Source organism: Solanum stenotomum, chromosome 1 (genome assembly GCF_019186545.1).
Source record: "Solanum stenotomum isolate F172 chromosome 1, ASM1918654v1, whole genome shotgun sequence".
NCBI classification, from domain to species: domain Eukaryota; kingdom Viridiplantae; phylum Streptophyta; class Magnoliopsida; order Solanales; family Solanaceae; genus Solanum; species Solanum stenotomum.
This window is the reverse complement of record NC_064282.1, coordinates 44288102-44312174: the sequence shown is the minus strand read 5'-3', so window position 1 is coordinate 44312174 and position 24073 is coordinate 44288102. Positions and strand designations below refer to the sequence as shown.

Sequence of the window (24073 nt, the reverse complement as noted above, 5' to 3'; positions counted from 1 at the left end):
TCTTATTTTTTGCTGTTATTTTATGTTTTGTTGTTAATACATATAGATTTTTATAGCGACCTGTATATATTTTACTTCCTGGGCTAACTCTATTCCAGACATTTTCCAATATAATACTAATGACTTATCTATATTTCTATCGTTTATTGCTACTGAATAATTAGCACTTATTATAAACTTAAATTTCTGGTAGATTAAGTTTCCTTTTACTGCACTTATTATACTTCTTTCTATTGGTTCTACTATTCTATCATCTGCCAAATATATTTCTATTGGTGTATCTACTCCTTCTCTAAAACAAGCTTTTATTAATATCTTTGTTCCACCTAAATGTACGTATTTTATTGGTTCTTTAGCTTTAATTTCTTGTATTTCTTTATTTATTATCCTTTATTTATTATAGGTATTCTTGCTTTTCCTTTGGTATATTTACAATATATTATATGTTCTTTTTGACTTACTACATATTATTCCTCTTTTTGTCTTTTAAATATGCTTCTTATTAATGATATCTTAAATATTTTCTCTACACTAAGATCTAATTCTTCTCCTTTTATTTGTTCAAATATATTAATATCAAATATTACCTTATGTTCTGTAGATTCTTCATTTGTATATTCTTCTTTATTTATTATTTGTACGTCCTTTTCAGTCATCATTAATTACTTCTATTTCATTTTCAGATATTTCGTTCTCAAACGATTCAAATTCATATATACTATCATCACTATCTAGTTCATAATCAATATAATTTATTTGTGTATATGTTTCATCATTAATTATTATTTCAGATATTTGTTTTTTCTTTGGATTTTTGGGTAATTTACAATCTTTAGCGAAAACCTTTGCACAAAAAATTGAAGAAAGACGTAGAATATTATTTTGATAAAAAAGATCAAGAACAAATACAAAAAATAAAATCATTATGTAAGAAGTTACCTAAATTATATTTTCCAGATGAAAATAAAAAATTTATATACATAGTAGAATCAGATGCAAGCGAAATAAGTTATAGAGGAGTACTAAAATATAAATACGATAAAGAAAAAATAGAACATCATTGTAGATATTACTCAGGGACATTTACAAATCCCGAAATAAAATGGGAAATAAATAGAAAAGAATTATATGCACTGTATAAATGTTTATTAGCTTTTGAACCATATATAGTATATAATAAGTTTATTGTAAGAACAGATAATACGCAGGTAAAATGGTGGATCACAAAGAAGATACAAGATTCGATAACAACCAAAGAAATACGGAGACTAGTATTAAATATAAAGAATTTTACATTTACAATAGAAGTAATAAGTACTAACAAAAACGTTATTGCAGATTACATTTTAAGACAAAGCTACACAGACGGATCTAGACAAAGAAAATACTCTTGAAAAAATATTCAATGCTATGACATTACTTTGTACAAAAGTAGATAGCCTGGACAAAGAGATACAAAAAATGAAAAGTCAGCAGCATGAAGGTAAATATGCGGAGCTAAGTCGATCGGAAGACTTGAAAACTCCAGAGCTAGAAGGTGACGATGGAAAACACCAAAAAACCCAAACTAATAATTTGTTACATGCAGCTACAGGTAGCACATCATCTACAAAAGAAGAAAAGAGATATGTTAATACAAATATGAACAAGATACTTGAGAAACCATTTGTACCCAGAAATCAAAACCCCTTATTTGTACCCCCACAAATAAATACCTACAAAGACAACTTAGGACAGGACAAGAAAATCTATAATCACATAACCAGAGCCTATATAGAAAACATTCACAAAATACAAACCTTTTTAAACAAAAACCCCAGATCTAAAACTACCCAAAATCCACACGAAGATTATATTACCCAAACTCTACAAGGATACAATAAACTAACTGTTTTACCTAAGACAAATGCAAATTTAGTGGCAACTTGTTATAACTATGGATTACTGAACACAGTATACACCCAGACAGGAGATGAAATAGCTACAATACCGAAACTACACAAAGCATTCATGCACTACAAAAGAATAACTAAGGGAACTCTTTTTTATATAAAATTCTATTCAGCACCAGCCGAGATACTTTATGATGAAATTAAGCCAATCATACAAGTTATAAAAATTGGATTAACCAGAGAAATGATCATACCAGAAAAAATAGAAGAACAAGACGAAATACAAAAAGTGGAGATACCAGCATTCTATGCAGGAAAACGAATTATTGGAATAACTACTATCTTAAATGAGTTAACATCTAATTATTTAAACAAAAATTCGATATGGAGTTATTATTCAAGAGAGCAAACAATGATATATTCAAATTATCGAGAAATTAGAGAAGCAGATATGGAAGAACTTAGGCAATGGGCACTAAGTCTACTAAAACCTGAGCAACAGCCAACTACAAGAGCTATAAGAAAGAACTTTATCTCATCAGAAATAATGACAAGATATTGTAAAACTATTGGACACAAATATCCGGATCATCAATGTTCTAAATGCCAAGGAGAAGATAATGTAATCTCAGACATACAGCTGGAGTAAAAACAAGAAGCAACAAAAGCCGACAAGATAGAAAGAAAAGGCTATGCGGACAAGCTAAGTGGAATTTAAAAGAGGAGATAGTGGAAACTTTATGTAAAGAAAAGAGCTAGTTGAAGACTTTAGATAAAGTAGTAGTAGCAATGTGTTAGATTAGTAGTAATATGTAAAAAAGTATGAATAGTATTAAAGATGTAAAGCAACTATAGTTAGATGTAAAGTAACCATAGTATAGAATAAAGTAGCTATAGTAGGGTTACTTATATGTGTATAAATAGATAGCGATTATGGCATAAATAGGCAAGACTTTCTACACGGAAAACAAGCCTCTCTTTGTAATCAAAATACTCTCAATAAAAAATATATCAGTTTCAAAGCTAAGCTATGGATCAAAATATTCCAGATATCACACAGGTACATATATTTATGATTATGTATAGCTAAAATTTATTAATTTCTGAATATCATAGCATAATTAAATAAGTTTATATTAGTTATTATATACTAGAATTATTTAAGCATGCTTTTTAGTTTGTTAACATGAGGAAAAAAGGAAAAACTTCCAGACTATGCCATCCTAAGGTTGAAACCATAGGCGAAGAAGCTGTGAGGGGAGTAAACAAAGATGAAGGCGCTGTTAGGAAGTAATTACTTTTGAAAGTACGATGTTAACAGTGACAGGAAAACATGTTAAAATAATCTAGTTTATAGTAATCTAATATAGATCATTTGTTATGCATATGGTATAAGGAAATTATAATTAAATAATCATGAATATCTTCTTACATGATGAAATGATATTAAATTACAAAATACTAATCTTGTATGTATTAAGAAACATAGAAATTACGGAATTAAAGCAAATGATATGGCAGCAGATATTTGAAGAAGAAGAAGAAGAATTAATGAACCAACTATGATATGAAGATGAAATACCAGAATTTAACTTAAGTGATTTAGAAATTCAATATTTCGATTACTGATAAATCAAGAATACTTAGAATATTGGCAACAAACTATAATAGATATTACAATATTAAGCAATTTAATAAAAGAAAATATAGAAACATTCCAACAAACTCACGACATACAATACATAGAATACATATTAGAAAACATAAGAGAAATTATTAGATTAATTCCTTTAGAAAAAATGTATTATGAACGAATCAACCTATAACCGAAGGACCCCCCCCCCCCCAAGTTGGTATCAGAGCTAAGTAATAAAAAAGAAGTATAAAATGGATAATAGAGAAAAGCATAGATACGAATTAATAAGAACAGTAATAACAAAACGATAAGAGTTAAAACATAAGCAAGAAAGACTACAATACAACATATATGCAGGAGTATGCCAAAAATCTTTGCTAGCACAAATAAAAGTAATATTTAAATTACAATTAGATATACAAAAAATAGAGTATAAATTAAAACATAATTTAAAATGAATAAGGAAGAATTTGCTACAGAAAAAAAAACCTACGAAAATCCAGAAGGATTAAAAATAAAAATAATATTTTCAAATTTAGGAAGAAGGTATAAAAAAATAGGTGAAAATCTATACCTAATGATAGAAAAAGAAACAGTAAGATTAGAAGATAGTCTAACTGCAATGGTACGAATAACTAGAGAAAATGAAGAAATAGATGGGAAAAAAAGAAATAGATACAATAAAACAACAAGCAAAATTAGAAATACAACAGATCGAAGAAGTGAAAAATGATAAAATCATTGCCTTAGAAAAAGAACTAACTATGCTTAAAGAATTATATGCGGCCAAACAAAAAGAAAAAGAAAAAGAAATAGAAACAGAATTAAAAATAGAGATAGAAAAATTTAAAGAAAAATTAACTAAAGAAACCGCAGATATAGGAATTGATAATGTTGATATAGATGAAAACTGCTCAGAACAAGGCTCAGATATAAGTGAAACATATACAGAAATAATAGAAAAAATAGACGAAACCGAAACAATTAACAATAAGATAGAAATAAATACGGAAGAAGTTAAAAATGAAGCAAGTACAAGTACACAAGAAGTAAAAAATCCAAAAACACTAAGTCCTAATTATTATACAGTTAGTTATGAAGAATCTGACAGATATAATAGCTTATGGAATAAAAGATTAAACAAAAAATGGACACCATCTACAACATCCCGAAGTAATGGATTTTTAGATTTAGATTGTGTAACGGATATAAACCAAACAATACAACTATGGGTAGGATATATATCAAAACAACTAATAGATAACAAAATTGGAATGACAGAAGTACCAGGATATATAGAAAAACACTTATAGAAACAGTAAAATTATGGTTACAAAATTTAGCAGAAGAAAGCATAAAAACATTAAGAAATAATAAGAAAATAGACGGAGAAATTGCGACTACACCAATTGATATATTAAATAAATACGAAATAGTTATAAGAAATGAATTCAGTAGTACAACTACAGAAGTAGAAGAGCAGAATAAAGAAAAACAGTTACATAGGAATTTAATGCTAAAATTAGCTATATGTAATATGTGCTACATAGACGAATATACATGTGTATTTAGAGAATATTATTACAAAGGAACATACAATGCAGAAGAATCGAAAGAAATAAGAAAACTATATTTTACAAAATTACCAGAACCATTTAGTTCTAAAATAATAAAAGATTGGAACGAAACAGATTATAAGATACACTTGGAGCAAGAATGAGATATCTACAAAAATGATATTCAGTAATATGTGAAAAATATAGAGAAGACATAAAAATGGAAAAAACAATAATCAGAAACCTAGCATGTTGTAAAGATAAGATAGCACCTCAATTCGGATGTAATGATAATTATTATAAAAAGAAATATAGAAAACCGGGAAAATATAAAAAAATATAAATCCCAATATAGGTATAAAAGACCAAGAAGAAGATATTACATAAAAAATACTAAAGCAAAAAGACCTTTTAGACCAAAGAAAAAAATAACAGAATGTACATGTTATAATTGTGGAAAACTAGGACACTTCGCTAAAGATTGTAAATTACCCAAAAATCCAAAGAAAAAATAAATATCTGAAATAATAATTAATGATGAAACGTATACACAAATAGATTATATTGATTATGAACCAGATAGTGATGATAGTATATATGAATTTGAATCGTTTGAGAATGAAATATCTGAAAATGAAATAGAAGTAAATAATGATGACTGAAAAGGACGTACAAATAATAAATAAAGAAGAATATACAAATGAAGAATCTACAGAACATAAGGTAATATTTGATATTAATATATTTGAACAAATAAAAGAAAAAGAATTAGATCTTAGTGTAGAGAAAATATTTAAGATACCATTAATAAGAAACATATTTAAAAGACAAAAAGAGGAATACTATGTAGTAAGTCAAAAAGAACATATAATAGATTGTAAATATACCAAAGGAAAAGCAAGAATACCTATAATAAATAAAAGGATAATAAATAAAGAAATACAAGAAATTAAAGCTAAAGAACCAATAAAATACGTACATTTAGGTGGAACAGAGATATTAATAAAAGTTTGTTTTAGAGAATGAATAGATACACCAATAGAAATATATTTGGCAGATGATAGAATAGTAGAACCAATAGAAAGAAGTATAATAAGTTTAGTAAAAGGAAACTTAATCTACCAGAAATTTAAGTTTATAATAAGTGCTAATTATTCAGTAGCAATAAACGATAGAAATATAGATAAGTCATTAGTATTATATTGGAAAATGTCAGGAATAGAGTTAGCCCCAGGAAGTAAAATATTTACAGCTCGCTGTAAAAATCTATATGTATTAACAACAAAACATAAAATAACAGCAAAAAATAAGATAAATAAAATAAAAATGGAGAATCCTTTTGAACAAATTGTTACAGTAATAGATAATAATGATTATAGTTATAAAGAAATAGACATAGAAGAAGATCTAGAAATAGTAAGCGATAGGATAAGTACATCAAAGGGTATAAAAAACATAGATAAAAATATTGATACGTCCCAACCCTCGAGAAAATCAGTAGAATATCAAAGAATAAAAGAAATTGAACCATATCACTACTATATAACTGGAATAATAGAACAAAGAAAACGTATCGTCATAATAAATACTGGACAAGAAGAAAATTATATACCAAGAGAATTAGTATCGAAAGAAGAAATAACCACTAAAGAACAAGTATGCCCAGAATTACCAAAAGAATTGTTACATATAGAAGAAACAACTCAAAAAGAAATAATCATAGGAGGTATAATGATATTAATAGACTTTAAAATATACCAAGAAGATAATATAATATTAGGAATAAAATGGTTAGAAGAAATGAAACCATATAATTTAGAAAATACCCAATTAACAATAACTTATAAAAATAAAAAGATTATAGTAAAAAGAGCAATATGAAAATTTATATACTTGCAAAAATAATCGTAGAAAATTACTACAACAAATTTTACACTCCAATGATAGATACAGGAGCGGAAGCAAACATGTGTAAACATAATTGTTTACCAGATGAAAAATGGGAGAAACTAAAAACACCTATAGTCGTCACAGGATTTAATAACGAAGGAAGTATGATAACATATAAAGCAAAAAATATAAAGTTACAAATATGGGATAAAATATTAACTATAAAAGATATATATAGTTATGAATTCATAAATAAAGACATGCTTTTAGGAATGTCATTTCTAGAAAAACTATATCCCCATGTAATAACAAAAACACATTGGTGGTTTACCACACCATGTAAGCAAAAAATAGGAGCAAAAAGAGTAAATAACAAAAACAGAAAGCCTACACCATGGATTAAAGGAAGTGAGAAAATCACTCAAAAACTAGAAAATATTAAGGAAAAGACCCACAATATAGAATTAATAATATTTTCAATAGATAAATTAAAATTAATTCAAGAAAAATTAGATATGTTATATAGCGAAGATCCCTTAAAAGGATGGGAAAACCATAAAACAAAGGTAAGAATTGAATTGATTGATGAAAATAGTATAATAACCCAAAAACCATTGAAATATAATTTTGAGGATTTAAAAGAATTTAGAATGCATATAAAAGAATTATTAGAAAATAAATATATTCAAGAAAGCAATATCAAACATACAAGTCCAGCATTTATAGTAAATAAACACAGCGAACAGAAAAGAGGTAAAAGCCGTATGGTTATTGACTATAGAAATTTAAATGCAAAAACAAAAACATATAATTACCCCATACCTAACAAAGTATTAAAAGTAAGACAAATACAACGATATAATTATTTTAGTAAATTTGATTGTAAATCAGGATTTTATCATCTAAAACTAGAAGAAGAATCTAAAAAATTAACAGCTTTTACAGTACCACAAGGATTCTATGAATGGAACGTACTACCTTTTGGATATAAGAATGCACCAGGAAGATACCAACATTTCATGGATAATTATTTTAATCAACTAGAAAATTGTATAGTATTGTCACACCCCAAAACCAGATGTGATGGCACGTGCCCAAACCCCACCGGACACATCAGCCTAACACCCAAAAACCCGACGATACAGAATTTATAAAATAAGAATAAGATAGAAAGATAAGCAGAAGTCTTTAAATAAACTCAACATAACCCCCAAATTTGGTTGTCACATGTACAAACCTCTAATACAGAATCTAAATAAAATATACAAGTCTCATAGTAAAGTTCTAGAATAGAACAGAACAGTAAATATAGATAACTTGAGGGCACGTCTGGAATGAACCGCTACCTCTCAAGTAAGTCTGGAAGCTCTAATCTGAAGATGAGTAANATTCTTTAGGCTAAAGGTAATCTTTTCACTCCCCAAATCCGTTTTTCAATCCGTAGAACGTAATAGAATGGGTGAATATTGACGAGGAAGGGTTTTGTTATAGATTCTATGATGGAAACAACCCTAATTTGGATGATTGGGATCATGGGTTTGATCTAGGGTTCATAGAATTGTTAGTAATCCAGATAATTAATGATTTTTTATTGATTCCCATATTATATTGATTGTTTGTAGACCAAGAACAAGCAGAACGAATCTAGAAAGGGAAGGATCAAGTTTCTTACGGTTTCAAGCTTGTTTCGAGGTAGGTGATGGTTGTGATTCTATGATTGTGTGATGTATGCTTGTTCTTGCTTCATTATGATACTTGTATATGTATGAATGTTGAAATGTTGATCACACTTGTTGTAAATGAGTTAGATGAATTATCATTGCCATGAAATCATGACTTGAATGTATGATCTTGAGGATATACTTGTGTTTGTGATTGTGGTGTGTGAATGGGATCGGTTGCCACGTTCTGGCATAACTAACTTGGATCGATTGCCACGTTCAGGCATGCTAACTATTTGGGTTTGGGTTCCATGAGAAGACAAATGATGTGATATAAAATGTGAAACTGATCGTTGTTCGTAAATGTTGATAATGTTGTATATGTTGATATATATGCATGTGTTTACATTGTTGTCTTGACTTATTTATGTTGCACTAGTGGGATAGCCGCATGATCCTACCAGTAGATGTGGTTGTGTACTGATACTGCACTTGCTCTTATTTTTGTTGAGTACAGGGCATCTTCAAGCGGCTATTGACAGACCTCGCTTAGGAGATCGGTGATCGTCGCTTCGAATTCAAGGGTGAGCCAATTCTTCCGGGCTGCCATGGAATTCTATTTCGTCTATGTCCACCATATTCTGACTTAGACAATTGTTTTTGTTAGTTGATTAGTTCATTACTTTGGGGTTGTATCCCTTCTTGTTTAGATTTGGTTCGTTGTTAGATGTAGCGACCCTTCCGAAATAATATAAGTCAATAACTCACGAGATTTTTATGCATATATTGTCCTTACACTAGCAAAAATGATATAAAAAAAATATTACTAACTTTCGAGGACCCAAACCAGGTGGTTCATGACATACCATCATTCAAAATTAGTGGTAAATTTAATATATTACAAAACTTGGGCTTACACACCCCAAAAGAACAAAACATATAGCCACACTTATATTACAACCCATGGTGACATGATCAAATTAGTCCTCAAAATTTCAAGTAAATATACAACACATAGATCATGTACAAATCCCAAGGTTTATACAAAATATAGATGCCTATATGCAAATGTGATCTTCCTTAAGGCTCTCAAAATTTCCATCACCAATGGTCAGCTTCATGCATCCACTCGAGGGTTGGGACATATCAATATTTTTATCAATGTTTTTTATTCTTTTTGATGTACTTATCCTATCGCTTACTATTTCTAGATCTTCTTCTATGTCTATTTCTTTATAACTATGAGCATTATTATCTATTACTGTAACAATTTGTTCACAATGATTCTCTATTTTTATTTTATTTATCTTATTTTTTGCTGTTATTTTATGTTTTGTTGTTAATACATATAGATTTTTATAGCGACCTGTATATATTTTACTTCCTGGGCTAACTCTATTCCAGACATTTTCCAATATAATACTAATGACTTATCTATATTTCTATCGTTTATTGCTACTGAATAATTAGCACTTATTATAAACTTAAATTTCTGGTAGATTAAGTTTCCTTTTACTGCACTTATTATACTTCTTTCTATTGGTTCTACTATTCTATCATCTGCCAAATATATTTCTATTGGTGTATCTACTCCTTCTCTAAAACAAGCTTTTATTAATATCTTTGTTCCACCTAAATGTACGTATTTTATTGGTTCTTTAGCTTTAATTTCTTGTATTTCTTTATTTATTATCCTTTATTTATTATAGGTATTCTTGCTTTTCCTTTGGTATATTTACAATATATTATATGTTCTTTTTGACTTACTACATATTATTCCTCTTTTTGTCTTTTAAATATGCTTCTTATTAATGATATCTTAAATATTTTCTCTACACTAAGATCTAATTCTTCTCCTTTTATTTGTTCAAATATATTAATATCAAATATTACCTTATGTTCTGTAGATTCTTCATTTGTATATTCTTCTTTATTTATTATTTGTACGTCCTTTTCAGTCATCATTAATTACTTCTATTTCATTTTCAGATATTTCGTTCTCAAACGATTCAAATTCATATATACTATCATCACTATCTAGTTCATAATCAATATAATTTATTTGTGTATATGTTTCATCATTAATTATTATTTCAGATATTTGTTTTTTCTTTGGATTTTTGGGTAATTTACAATCTTTAGCGAAAACCTTTGCACAAAAAATTGAAGAAAGACGTAGAATATTATTTTGATAAAAAAGATCAAGAACAAATACAAAAAATAAAATCATTATGTAAGAAGTTACCTAAATTATACTTTCCAGATGAAAATAAAAAATTTATATACATAGTAGAATCAGATGCAAGCGAAATAAGTTATAGAGGAGTACTAAAATATAAATACGATAAAGAAAAAATAGAACATCATTGTAGATATTACTCAGGGACATTTACAAATCCCGAAATAAAATGGGAAATAAATAGAAAAGAATTATATGCACTGTATAAATGTTTATTAGCTTTTGAACCATATATAGTATATAATAAGTTTATTGTAAGAACAGATAATACGCAGGTAAAATGGTGGATCACAAAGAAGATACAAGATTCGGTAACAACCAAAGAAATACGGAGACTAGTATTAAATATAAAGAATTTTACATTTACAATAGAAGTAATAAGTACTAACAAAAATGTTATTGCAGATTACATTTTAAGACAAAGCTACACAGACGGATCTAGACAAAGAAAATACTCTTGAAAAAATATTCAATGCTATGACATTACTTTGTACAAAAGTAGATAGCCTGGACAAAGAGATACAAAAATTGAAAAGTCAGCAGCATGACGGTAAATATGCGGAGCTAAGTCGATCGGAAGACTTGAAAACTCCAGAGCTAGAAGGTGACGATGGAAAACACCGAAAAACCCAAACTAATAATTTGTTACATGCAGCTACAGGTAGCACATCATCTACAAAAGAAGAAAAGAGATATGTTAATACAAATATGAACAAGATATTTGAGAAACCATTTGTACCCAGAAATCAAAACCCCTTATTTGTACCCCCACAAATAAATACCTACAAAGACAGCTTAGGACAGGACAAGAAAATCTATAATCACATAACCAAAGCCTATATAGAAAACATTCACAAAATACAAACCTTTTTAAACAAAAACCCCAGATCTAAAACTACCCAAAATCCACACGAAGATTATATTACCCAAACTCTACAAGGATACAATAAACTAATTGTTTTACCTAAGACAAATGCAAATCTAGTGGCAACTTGTTATAACTATGGATTACTGAACACAGTATACACCCAGACAGGAGATGAAATAGCTACAATACCGGAACTACACAAAGCATTCATGCACTACAAAAGAATAACTAAGGGAACCCTTTTTATATAAAATTCTATTCAGCACCAGCCGAGATACTTTATGATGAAATTAAGCCAATCATACAAGTTATAAAAATTGGATTAACTAGACAAATGATCATACCAGAAAAAATAGAAGAACAAGACGAAATACAAAAAGTGGAGATACCAGCATTCTATGCAGGAAAATGAATTATTGGAATAGCTACTATCTTAAATGAGTTAACATCTAATTATTTAAACAAAAATTTGATATGGAGTTATTATTCAAGAGAGTAAACAATGATATATTCAAATTGTCGAGAAATCAGAGTAGCAGATATGGAAGAACTCAGGCAATGGGCACTAAGTCTACTAAAACCTGAGCAACAGCCAACTACAAGAGCTATAAGAAAGAACTTTATCTCATCAGAAATAATGACAAGATATTGTAAAACTATTGGACACAAATATCCGGATCATCAATGTTCTAAATGCCAAGCAGAAGATAATGTAATCCCAGACGTACAGTTAGAGTAAAAACAAGAAGCAACAAAAGCCGACAAGATAGAAAGAAAAGGCTATGCGGACAAGCTAAGTGGAATTTAAAAGAGGAGATAGTGGAAACTTTATGTAAAGAAAAGAGCTAGTGGAAGACTTTAGATAAAGTAGTAGTAGCAACGTGTTAGATTAGTAGTAATATGTAAAAAAGTATGAATAGTATTAAAGATGTAAAGCAACTATAGTTAGATGTAACACTACCCAACTCAGAAACAGATTTCGTCACTTACCAAAAAGAAGTGTGTGTCTCGAATTCCAGCCATAAGGGCCAAGTTTTTCTCTTGTGATTTTGAAGAAAAATCTGTTTAGATATGTTTCTAAGGTTTTAAGACTTGAGGAAAATGAATTTACTAAAGGAGATGTGAAAATATATAGTCAAACAAGTGATGTTTATCACTTGGGCAGCTGTCCTTCAAAGGTGCTGCCCAAAAAAATTGTATGCTGCCCAAAAAGCATACATATACACCTATATATATATCCTTCACCTCCTTTTAAAGTTATACATAATTCTAATTAGAATATTACCTAAACACTCCATCACAATCCCTTAAATTACGATCACAATTTATGTTAAGCAAGTTAGCAATTAATACAACATTTCAAGTTCCCAAAATGAGACTAAAACATATTCTAGTAATTAAGCAACGATAAATCGACATGCGACTCTTGGTTAGTATTTAGGGGTGTTACATTAGATGTTTTGGTACATTGACTTTCAGGTTCTAGGTTATTCTTCCGCATTGTTAGTTTATTATTGTTAGACTTTTGTTAAAGTTTATGGGAACTCTATTTTTCTTTTCTTAGTATTTGACTTAAATGCCTTAGTTATTGCTTTAGTTGCTTGGTTTGGGTTGTAATAGTGGTTCTTCCACCGGAGTGTTAGTGTGGGTGTCAATCACGATAGTCTGGATCGTGACATTCTTTTACCTCCTCATATGGCTCGTGAGTTATGTATAGCAACAATTACAGCTTGTACTTAAAAAGGGGTACTTTTGTAGTTGGTTAGAGTTAGGAAGGTATTAGTAATATATGAATTGGTTATGAGAAAATTTATGAATTATATTTTGTGCAAGAATTACTTACAAAGGGTTAAGTTTTCCTGTATTGCTTATTTGACCTTTTATCGTGTATAAAAATGCATACAAATTCTTCCATAACTTATGTATTAGTTATGTGAATTTCTAAATTGCAAACCAAACATTATATTAATTTTATGCGTGAATGACTTACCTCCTAACCAAACGTGATGTTCTATTATGGAGATTTTAATATGTACCTGCATAATACATCTTCAAACACCGACCAAACAATCTCTCACATCATTAAGCACAACACACTCACCAAATGGGAAAATTCATTTTTTTAATAGGTGATCTAAAGGGCATTCGATATTTACTCGAACTCAAGTGGAACAAAAAAAAGTTGAAATAATGAAAAACCCTCACAACCACAAAACACATGTTTGGTGGTTGGTTGTTATTTGACATACTGTGCGAGAAATGCGCTTTCTTGCCTATTTTGAATGCGATAGAAATCTCTAAGCAAAACGCTGAGACTGTTTCATCATATTGAAACATCTTTTTCAGACGTCAAATATTACGAGATGCCGAAAAGATTTATGAACTTTCCTAACGATGTGTCTAATTTTATACTCTTGATGCTTCCGGTGAAATCTTTGTTGCGATTTAAATGTGTCTCTAGAGCTTTTAACACAATCTTAGAATCCTCCACTTTTGTCAATATTCATCTTAATCGTACCATAACGATAAAAGATGAATTAATCCTCCTTAAGCGATCTTTTAAAGAAGATTGCGAACAATATAAAACTATATTTTCTTTTCTTTCCGGTGAGATTGATGATTATCTTAACCCTGTTTTTCCAGATCTTGATGTGCCTTATATGACAGACACTAATAGTATAGTTTTTGATCAACTCGTCGGTCCTTGCAATGGTTTGATTGCTTTAATGGATAGTCTTACAGTTGTCATATTTAATCCGTCTACTAGACACTTTAGATTTCTCCCTCCAAGCCCTTTCCGTTCTCCAAAGGGAGTCCATCGATATGTAAAATGTGTTGGGTTTGGCTTCGACTCTGTTGTTAATGACTACAAAGTTGTTAGAATATGTGAGTTACTCAAGGATGATTGTTATGGATATATTCAGGTGGAAAAGGAAAATGTTGAGATTTATGAATTGGGTATTGATTGTTGGAGAGAATTGGATTGGGTAGATCAACAGTTCCCCATCTTAAATTGGCTGCCTTGTTCTCAGATATTTTACAATGGAACTTGTCATTGGATTGCCCACACAGTAATTCTTTGTTTTGATGTGAGCGGCGAGCTATTTCGCACAATGGAAATGCCTAATACTCGTCATAATTATGTCAATGGACCGAATTATAGCCTCGTCATCCAAAATGAATCTCTAACTTTCATATGTTACCCCTCTGTACTGCCAGCGAACGATCCACTAGAAGATTTGACTGAAATTTGGATAATGAAATATTATAATGTGCATGACTCTTGGATTAAGAAGTATACGATTAGAGGTCTTTCTATTGAAATCCCATTAGCATTGTGGAAAACACATTTGTTCCTTTTTCAACGAAAAAATGGATGTTTGATGTTCTATGATCTTAATTCAGAGGAAGTCAAAGGACTCAATATACATGGTTGCCCCAATAGTATGAGAGTTGCAGTTTACAAGGAGAACTTGACTGCAATTCCAAGAGGAAACAAGACTACTAGCACACAACTTCAGAAATTCTAGAGATTGTATAACTTATTCAACTTTAAATTGATATTTACAACTATATCAGGAAAATTTTCATTACTATTGTAAATAATATGATAGGATAATTTCAAAGACATTTCATGAGATTTAGCCTTAGTAACACTCATTTCCCTTATGATTTTAAAGATTCAATTGCCTACCCCAATTTAAATATTTTGTCGTAAAACTTGTTTAAATGATTATCTTTTAATAACATTTCAAAATAGTACATTTTTGTGGCATTGATTATTTCATAATCTTTTTTATTATTATTATTTCATAATCTTACTAGGTTGATGACCCGAATAATATTGTGTTCAACGTTTTAACAATATATTTAAAGTTTATGCTTTAATTTGAATTCATAAGACAAATCAACCTACAAAAATAATAATTATATTTTTAACATCTGAAGGAACCATAATAAATTATAGTAAATATTAATGGATGAATGAATCCTTTTTTGTTGCAAAAAAATAAAATATGCATCCAAATTTTGTACTTGAGTGTGAAATATTCATTTAAACATTAGACTGGTTTTGCCAAAAGTGTGTTGCACGTGTATAGAGTATGTGATTTTTTAGAATAATATTATATTACTAAAACAATGATTTGTTGAGTAAACAAATACTCTCTCTGTTCCATTTTATATGAGGTAATTTGACTCGGCACGGAGTTTAAGAAAGAAATAAAGACTTTTAAAATTTATGGTCCAAAATAAATGATAAAAATTTGTGTCACTGTAAATCAATTTATTAAGGGTAAAATAGATATTTTATAGTTAAATTGTTACTTAATATAGAAATGAGTCATTCTTTTTTAAACGGACTAAAACTGAAAATAAGTCACATAAATTGGGACATAGTGAGTAGTTAAAAGGCACAAGAACACCCCATCTCCCATTCAAATTATATTTGAAATTATCCCAGCACACCTTGTAATTAATGAGGGTCCTATGTGTTACGTGGAGCTACAATCCAATACACACGCCGTCATACGTGTTGTTGTTGCTGTTGTTGCTGTTGTTGTTGCTGCTGCTGAAAGTAAGTCACATAAATTGAGACATAGTGAGTAGTTAAAAGCCACAAGAACACCCCCTCTCCCATTCAAATTATATTTGAAATTATCCCAGCACACCTTGTAATTAATGAGGGTCCTATGTGTTACGTGGAGCTACAATCCAATACACACGCCGTCATACATGTTGCTGTTGTTGCTGCCGCCGCCGCTGTTGCTGCCGCCGCTGCTGCTGCTGCCGCTACCATTGCTGCTGTTGCCGCCCCTGCTGCTGCTGCCCCTGTTCCCTGAAGCGCGTGAAAAGATTCAAAATAGAGTTTTTTTTTAAAAAAAAAACATTTTTTCTTCTTTTATTAACACTTGGCACTATAATTAACTTACAAGAATTTTCTCTTCTTTCATTTACACTTTTTACAAAAAAAGAAAAACACCACAACCCTACCAGTCATCTTCTTCATAATTTAGTTTGCAAAACTTTCTTCATTTTAGCTCCAACATTGTTTTTCTTTTTTTATATAAATAAAATTTATTTCTTCCAAATTTGAAGCTAAATGAAAATCAACTATGAAGAAATCATATGATTCAGATTTGAAAAAAGCACTTACTTTCGTATAATTTATTTCAAATCTCATAAAAATAATGGAACATATATAAAGAAGAAGAAGAAGAAGAAGAAGAAAGAAGATAAATGATTTTTTACGTATAAAAAAAGTTAGCAGATATTTGTTTATCACAAATTTTCGAACAATATTTTTACTCAAATTCAAATATAAACCCATTAAATTTATCAAAAATGGTATTAAAAAAATTGAAGAATTAATTTTTGAGCTATCAATTTCTTTTTGTCATCGATGTAGAAATGAATAATCGTCGGCAAAAGTTTCTTTCTTCTTCACTTTTAGTATGAAAATATTTTTTTTTTAAAAAAAGTTAATCTTCAAGTTATTTAAAAAGAAATTAAGTTTTGTGATTTGAGAAAGAACATGTGTTTTGGGAAGAAGATGAAGATGAAAAGGAGTTGAGTAGGGGTGGGGTTGGGTAGAATAGGTTGATATTTTCATCTTTTTTCTTTAAAAAAAAAATTAGATATAAAATGTGATTGAAATAATTTTAAACAAAAAAGTATTTTTTTTAAAAATAATTTTGGGGGACCAGTGCCACGTGCTATTTTTTAATTAGTCGTTTTGCCATGCCAGTGTAAGTGTATCACACACTCTTTATATTTTTTGTTGATTATCAAAAAATGCCTAATAGGAACAATTTTTGAATAAGTAAAAGTGTTCAATAGGTATTAATTTTAGTTGAGGTGTCTAAATGAATTATGCGGAAAACTTTAAGGGATCGTCGATGACTTAAGCCTTATTATTATTAGGGAAAAGACATAAATTCCTCCCTAAATTTGTCTCGAAAAGTCAGTTACACGCTAAAAACTATTGTGATGACCTATTACACACCTAATCTTATTCAATTTGATATCAATACCCCCTTAAAAGGTGACATGGCACAGAAAGTATCTTCGCCTTCCTTAAGGTGCGTGAGAAGAAGAAAATATATGTTAAAATGACAAGTTTAAACACGTGGCACTATTTTATTGGTCATTATATAATTAAGTATTATAATTTCTAATATAGGAGTATTAATTATGTCATTTTTTTCCTTTTTATCTTTTTATTGGTGACCCCAATTTCTTTAAAGTTTTTACATTTTCAATTTTTAAAAAAAGTTCTTCTTCTCTACAAGTTCTATGTCACTATTGATGATATCTTTAAATATTCATCACACTATCTTAAGAAGGAACTCTAAATAGAAGTAAAAACTAGTGGGGAGGATGTTGATTTCCATCGAAAAGTTAATAATTTTAACTTAAGGTACATGATTTTTATTCGAACTCGTCAAAGGATTCACCGGAGAAGAACATCGGAAAAAATTATGAGAAAGATAATGACTTCTATTGAAAATCCTATGACATTTATGCATAAAATTCATGTTTCATTGCCTACATTTTTCAAGAATTCATGGAAGAAAATAATTTTCTATCTTTTTCTTCTTTATTCTCACCGGAGCACCACCCACAACCATCACAGTGTTATTTTTGTCTCAAGCCACCAATAGCATATTTGATTTTACGCACAAAGAATACTAATAAAATGCTTGATTTTCTTCCATAATTATCAAGATTTCAAAAGAACTTTTAAAGATCTGAAAGTTTTTATTTGTTTCGCCGGCAACAATGGTGTTGCCCACTGCCTATCGTCGCCGCCAACATGTAACGACATGTTCCCTTAGTTATATAAAATCCATCCGAAAAAAATTTAGGGCCGGAAAATTTTTTCGTAGTATAACCAACCAAACCAAACCCACACAGATAACAACCAAGTCGATGAATATATATTATATTATTTGATTTGGTTTTGATAATTTTAAAATCGATTAAGTTGGTTTGGTCTTAATTTTGACCAATAAACTATCCAAGTTGACCCGCAAACATCCCTACAGTCTCATACCAAACCCATCCCATTTTAGCATAGAATCTTCTAGCATTGATAAGAAAAAACTAAACTAAAAACACAAGTAATAATAAAAAAAATCTAACCCCCAAATGTACATAAGCAAATTTTAATTTTAATAAATTTAATGAAAAGAAACAAAGAAAGTACATCTCCTTTTAAATGGAGTAATAAATTAAATACAATTGCAAATTAATAGTTAGATGAGCATCAAACTGTTCCAAATTAACTTCAACTGGTTAAAGGGATACAATAACTTTGAAGTAGATAATCAAAGGTAACAAACGAAAATCTTCACATAATAATACTCTACAATTTGCAGATAAGAACTTGATAAATAACTATTCAGAATAAACAAAACAAAGGGTATATGTATTAATTCTATTTTTTACCTTTTAAATGTTTGTTCTGCCAAGAAAAATACTCTTTAGATATAATTAGAGTTACTACAATAACTCAATATTTGTCTATAATCTTGTGTTCTTCTCGCAACCAACACCCTCACTTGTCAATATATAAGTAAAACTTATAAACTACTACTTACAATGTGGGTATTGATTCAATTTAGAATCCATAACTGTGTCATCTAAAGAGTTCAAATAAAACTAAAAGCGTTATCAATTTTGTTCACAATTAAAGTTAGTAGAATGAGAATCTTAAATAAGAAATATATGAAATCTATCACTAAAATTTATTGAGAAAATTTATCACTAAAATCAAAATAAATGAATAAATAATTTATCAACTAAAACTTACATGGGTGGTCTTGATAACCTTTTTACTCACAAAGAAACTAACCCACGGAAAAAGAGTACAATGCACTATTTGTCTCTGTCGAATTTACTATTGTAACGGCATAACGATTTTAGAACTCACAATTTCCAAATTTTATGTCATGGCAACTCATTTTGATTTCAAGAAACAAATGGACTACAGAAGGCTATTTAAACTTAAGAGATAAAATCGCTTCAAGTCTGGTTATGTATAATTTTTATTTTTTTGTATCAAAAAAATTAATTTGAATTTTTGTGTAAATTCTTTTTTAAAGTTACTGCAAATTATATAGATAGATGACAATTTATGAATTTTGCTGGTTACATAGTTTAGAATTTGAATTCAAATTTAAAAATGATTTTTGAATTCAAATTTCAGTTTTAGAATTTAAATTAATTTTAATAATTCATAAAAAAAAATTGTGGTGCTGACATGTAGACGTTTTTACCTCTCCTATTATACATAGATAATATAGATAATATAGAATATAGATGATTTTAATAATAATAATAATAATAATAATAATAATAATAATAATATATATATATATATATATATATATATATATATATTATTATTATTATTATTATTAGGTAATACTTTTTTGTTAATCAATTTTTAATTATATATATTTAATTGTTTTTAAGACACAAACTCAAGAATCTAACTTGTATTTTAAAATATAAATATAACGTTTGTTTCTTTTTGAAGAAACAAAATTCTAATTTATCTTCTAAAATTGTAACTTTTTTCCCTTTCATAAAAAAAATTAAATTAATTATATTTAATTAGTTGATAATTTAAATATTAAAAATTATAGATTAATTATGGTGCTGACACGTAGGATCTATCACTTCTCCTATATATATATTACTAGTATACGTACCCGCGCGTTGCACGGATATTATAAAATGTTAAAGTTATAATTAATTTTTTTTAAAATTGTAATTAAATATGTGAGATGAGGAACATCGATTATTTAAAATAAAAACAAATTATTTTTTTTTGTTTTTTGGAAATATATGAAAAATATATAAAACTTTGATTGAATATTTAAAATTTATTATGCGTCAAGTTAATAAGGATAGTCGAATGAAAGCAAGCCATGATATAGTAAAAGTTCTGTAAGAGGTTTATAAATTTTAATAATGCACAACTTAAATATATTTTAAAAATTGTACTATTTTTTTATTTAATATAAATATGTACAATAAATTTTGAAGAAAGGAATAACACGTATTAAATAAAAATTAATATAAATTATAATAATTACTAAAAACTTAATATATTTGAAAATGTGATATAAATTACATTTATTATACTCTCAACAATTAAATTAAGTTGAAATGGAATGAGTAATAAATAATTTATTAATTTAATAATGTATTAAAGTAAGATGTGACAACGAAACGATTTTTTAGAAATATTGATGCGCGTGCCTGCTGCAGTATATATTTATTGCTAGTCATTAATGTGTGTGCTTGTATGTATATGTATTTATTAGTTTTATTAAAATATGGTCAATCTAAGTGAATTGGAAGAAAAGTAAAATCAAATAGACTTTTGGACAACCCACCAAAGTCCAAAAGTAATTGGAAAGTAAAAAGGGAAAAACGTAAAAAACAAACAAAATGGATCTCTATGGAAGGAGACCAAAATATGAACAAAATTTTCCAGATTTGGAAGGTGAGGTACCTCTTCCGAGTGTGGATCTTCGCTAAGTTTCTGAGTGATTTGTCAATGTTGTGAGTGCTATTTCTTTCATCTCTTTAGTAAATCTTCTATTGTCTTTTCTACTATGAATGTCTTCTGCAAAAATATGGTAAAGTTTATTTTATAACTTCAACATTTGAACATGCAAATGATAACATAGCATAAAAATGACTTTCTTCAAGAAGGTTACGATTAATATATATGGCATAAAAGATTTGATAGGAGTTGTTTTCAGATCTAGCATCGTTCCGACAAAAAATCAATGTACTGTGAAATGGTGAGTTAATTTAGACATTTTTTTTATATTGATCCTTCATAATGAGAACTTCAATTGAAGAATATATTAGCATGAAGTAGTTCTTGTTTTGGATTAATTTTAATGAGATTTATAAGGTTATGTCTCCTTCATATCTATTTGGGACGGTCAGATACGGCTAATAGTTTAACTTTAATTTAAATTATAAAATAGTAAATGCATGTTATTGCAAAGCTATAATAAGCTTATGTTGATAAAGATTTTGGTATCTTGTTTGGTGATTCGAAGATTTTGTGTATATAATCTGAGTTACAGTTTCCCTAGCAAGCCGGAGTAAATTGTACTTGAAAATTTTTAATGTGAATTGTCAAGACACAGTTTATTAGATATTATAAGAAAAAGTTATCATTTTCTTGGTCTCCAAATCATAATTTGTTAAAATGACCTTAAAATATAGGAACTTGTCACTTTGAAATGAGTAAAGTTAAAAAAGTAGTAAAGATTGTAAATGTGTGAAGTCTTATAAGCTATCTGTACTTTAAATATGGATAAAACTATCTGATAACTATGAAGTTGTATTTATTATTAATGTTTAATAGTAGTATTAATATATAGATTTGTGTAGTTTATGATAATTTATATATATACAACTATTTTGAGCAATGTTCATAATACAATTTCTGTCTTAATGCATTCTAACTGAAAAAAATTTCCTAATATATTTTCATATTTGCATTTTAATAAGTGTATTGTAGATGGCGGAGAAATTGATTATGGGAAGAATTTTTTTCTGCTAGTGTATTGATGGGAAATAGCAGTGATTATAATTAGCTAATTAAGGTTAGTACATATCGACTATTGCATATTTCAAAGTAATTTGGACTTTTTTTGTCTTTTTTTTATTAATGTGTACCTAGTTAATGTTAACTTACTAAGTTAAATTACATAATTCCGAAACCTAAAACATATATAACAATTAATATAAAAGTTATTGGAACATACACAACAAAAATTGTAGTATATACATAAAAGTTAAAAAATACATTGTATGTCAAATAAGATTTTGGAATACTTCTTTATATACTACATTTGTGGCTTCATTACTTATTTGCCCATCTTCATCGTAGGTAAGTATTTTTAATCCCTTTCTATTTGTCACTCTGGAAAGAGCAACATATAACTGTCCATGCGTAAACACTGGCTTCTTCAGAAATAAGCCCACATGAGATAAAAACTGTCCTTGACTCTTATTGATTGTCATAGCAAATGATACAGTTATAGGAAACTATCTTATTAATTTGAAACTTAAAAGGAATTCTAGAATCTGAAGGTGTTAAAGTCATTCTTGGAATAAACACCTTCTGGCGAACCATTTGTCTAGATAAAACCTTTGCTTCAATTACTTGATTTTCAAGTTTAGTAACAATCAATCTAGTTCCATTACATAATCCTGCTGATTGATCGATATTTCTTAGTAACATCACTGGAACCCCAACCTTTAAAGTGATTGAATGATTTGGAACGCCAGAACATTTAATATGTTCAAAGATTCAGGGGTATGTACATGTTCCAAAGCTAAATAAGTATGATCAAACCTGCAAATTTTATCAGAACTTAATTATGATTTCTCAGAATTATGATTAAGAGTAATCATATACTGATTAATCGATTCAACCATATCAAGAGTTGGAGCAAGAATAGCTCTTTGTTGAAGGTACTCTGGATCATTGCAATTAGTGATGAAATCTGGATAAATACTATCAACAATAGATGCTATAGGATCAGTATACTCATTTATTAGAAGATCATTTGGTATTAAAACTTTGTCTATTCCATCAATTGAACTTCCAATGCTACCATCCCCAATTAGAAAAATCTCTCAATTCTTCCAAATGTGTATCGTTTGCATTGCTTTGTAACCTCATATTCTTTGTTAGAGTCAATAGTTGACATTGTCGCCATAAATATGATGAATTTACAGTTGCATTAACAATATCTTGTCTGGTACCTTTTGAAATAACGGGTAAAATTTGTCTAAAGTCACCTCCAAGAACAACTGTTTTTCCTCCAAATGGTAATTCTGCCTTAGATGCATGATGTGAGGCTAAAAATACATATTTTTAATCATTATTTGCCTCATATTTATTATTATATTTGTCCTTTTTGAGCATTAATTTTATAAATTGTGCTAAATAGTGTATTTTATTTGTAGGAGTAAATTGACGTAAAGTTGAAGAAGTTTGGAGCTAAAACGAATTAAAGATGGAAGGTTGAAAAAGGAAATCAAGCAGACAGCTTAATGAATTAAATTTATTAAAATAATATATTTCTATATATGGTGCAAAGAAGGACTTTCCAATTCAATTTGAATTTGGCTCACTGCTGCCACGTGCCTATAACTAACCGTCCCTCTGCCGCCAACAATTTGAAGAAATCCAGCGAGCAATTGGAAACCCAATTTAATTGGGTTTTGTTTTCCTAATTTGTCTTGAACTTCATTATTTTATTTAGGGTTTCTATGTCTATAAATA

At 28.7% G+C, this 24073-nt stretch overlaps 1 protein-coding gene and 1 long non-coding RNA gene across 4 annotated transcripts in view; both read left to right on the top strand.

Annotated features, from left to right (window-relative positions):
- The first annotated feature begins 14105 nt into the window (after positions 1–14105).
- LOC125853250 (F-box protein CPR1-like) lies at positions 14106–15272 on the top strand. The gene has a single exon (XM_049532920.1). It carries the CDS (start codon positions 14106–14108, stop codon positions 15270–15272), a length of 1167 nt encoding a protein of 388 aa, XP_049388877.1.
- Positions 15273–21147: 5875 nt separating this feature from the next.
- The window catches only part of LOC125861753 (uncharacterized), a 14959-nt gene continuing 12033 nt past the window's right edge, over positions 21148–24073 (top strand). For all 3 annotated transcript variants that reach the window (XR_007445983.1, XR_007445982.1, XR_007445981.1), the window contains exons 1-2: positions 21148–21318; positions 22288–22382. This is a non-coding gene — a long non-coding RNA (uncharacterized LOC125861753). The remainder of the gene's footprint in view (positions 21319–22287; positions 22383–24073) is intronic.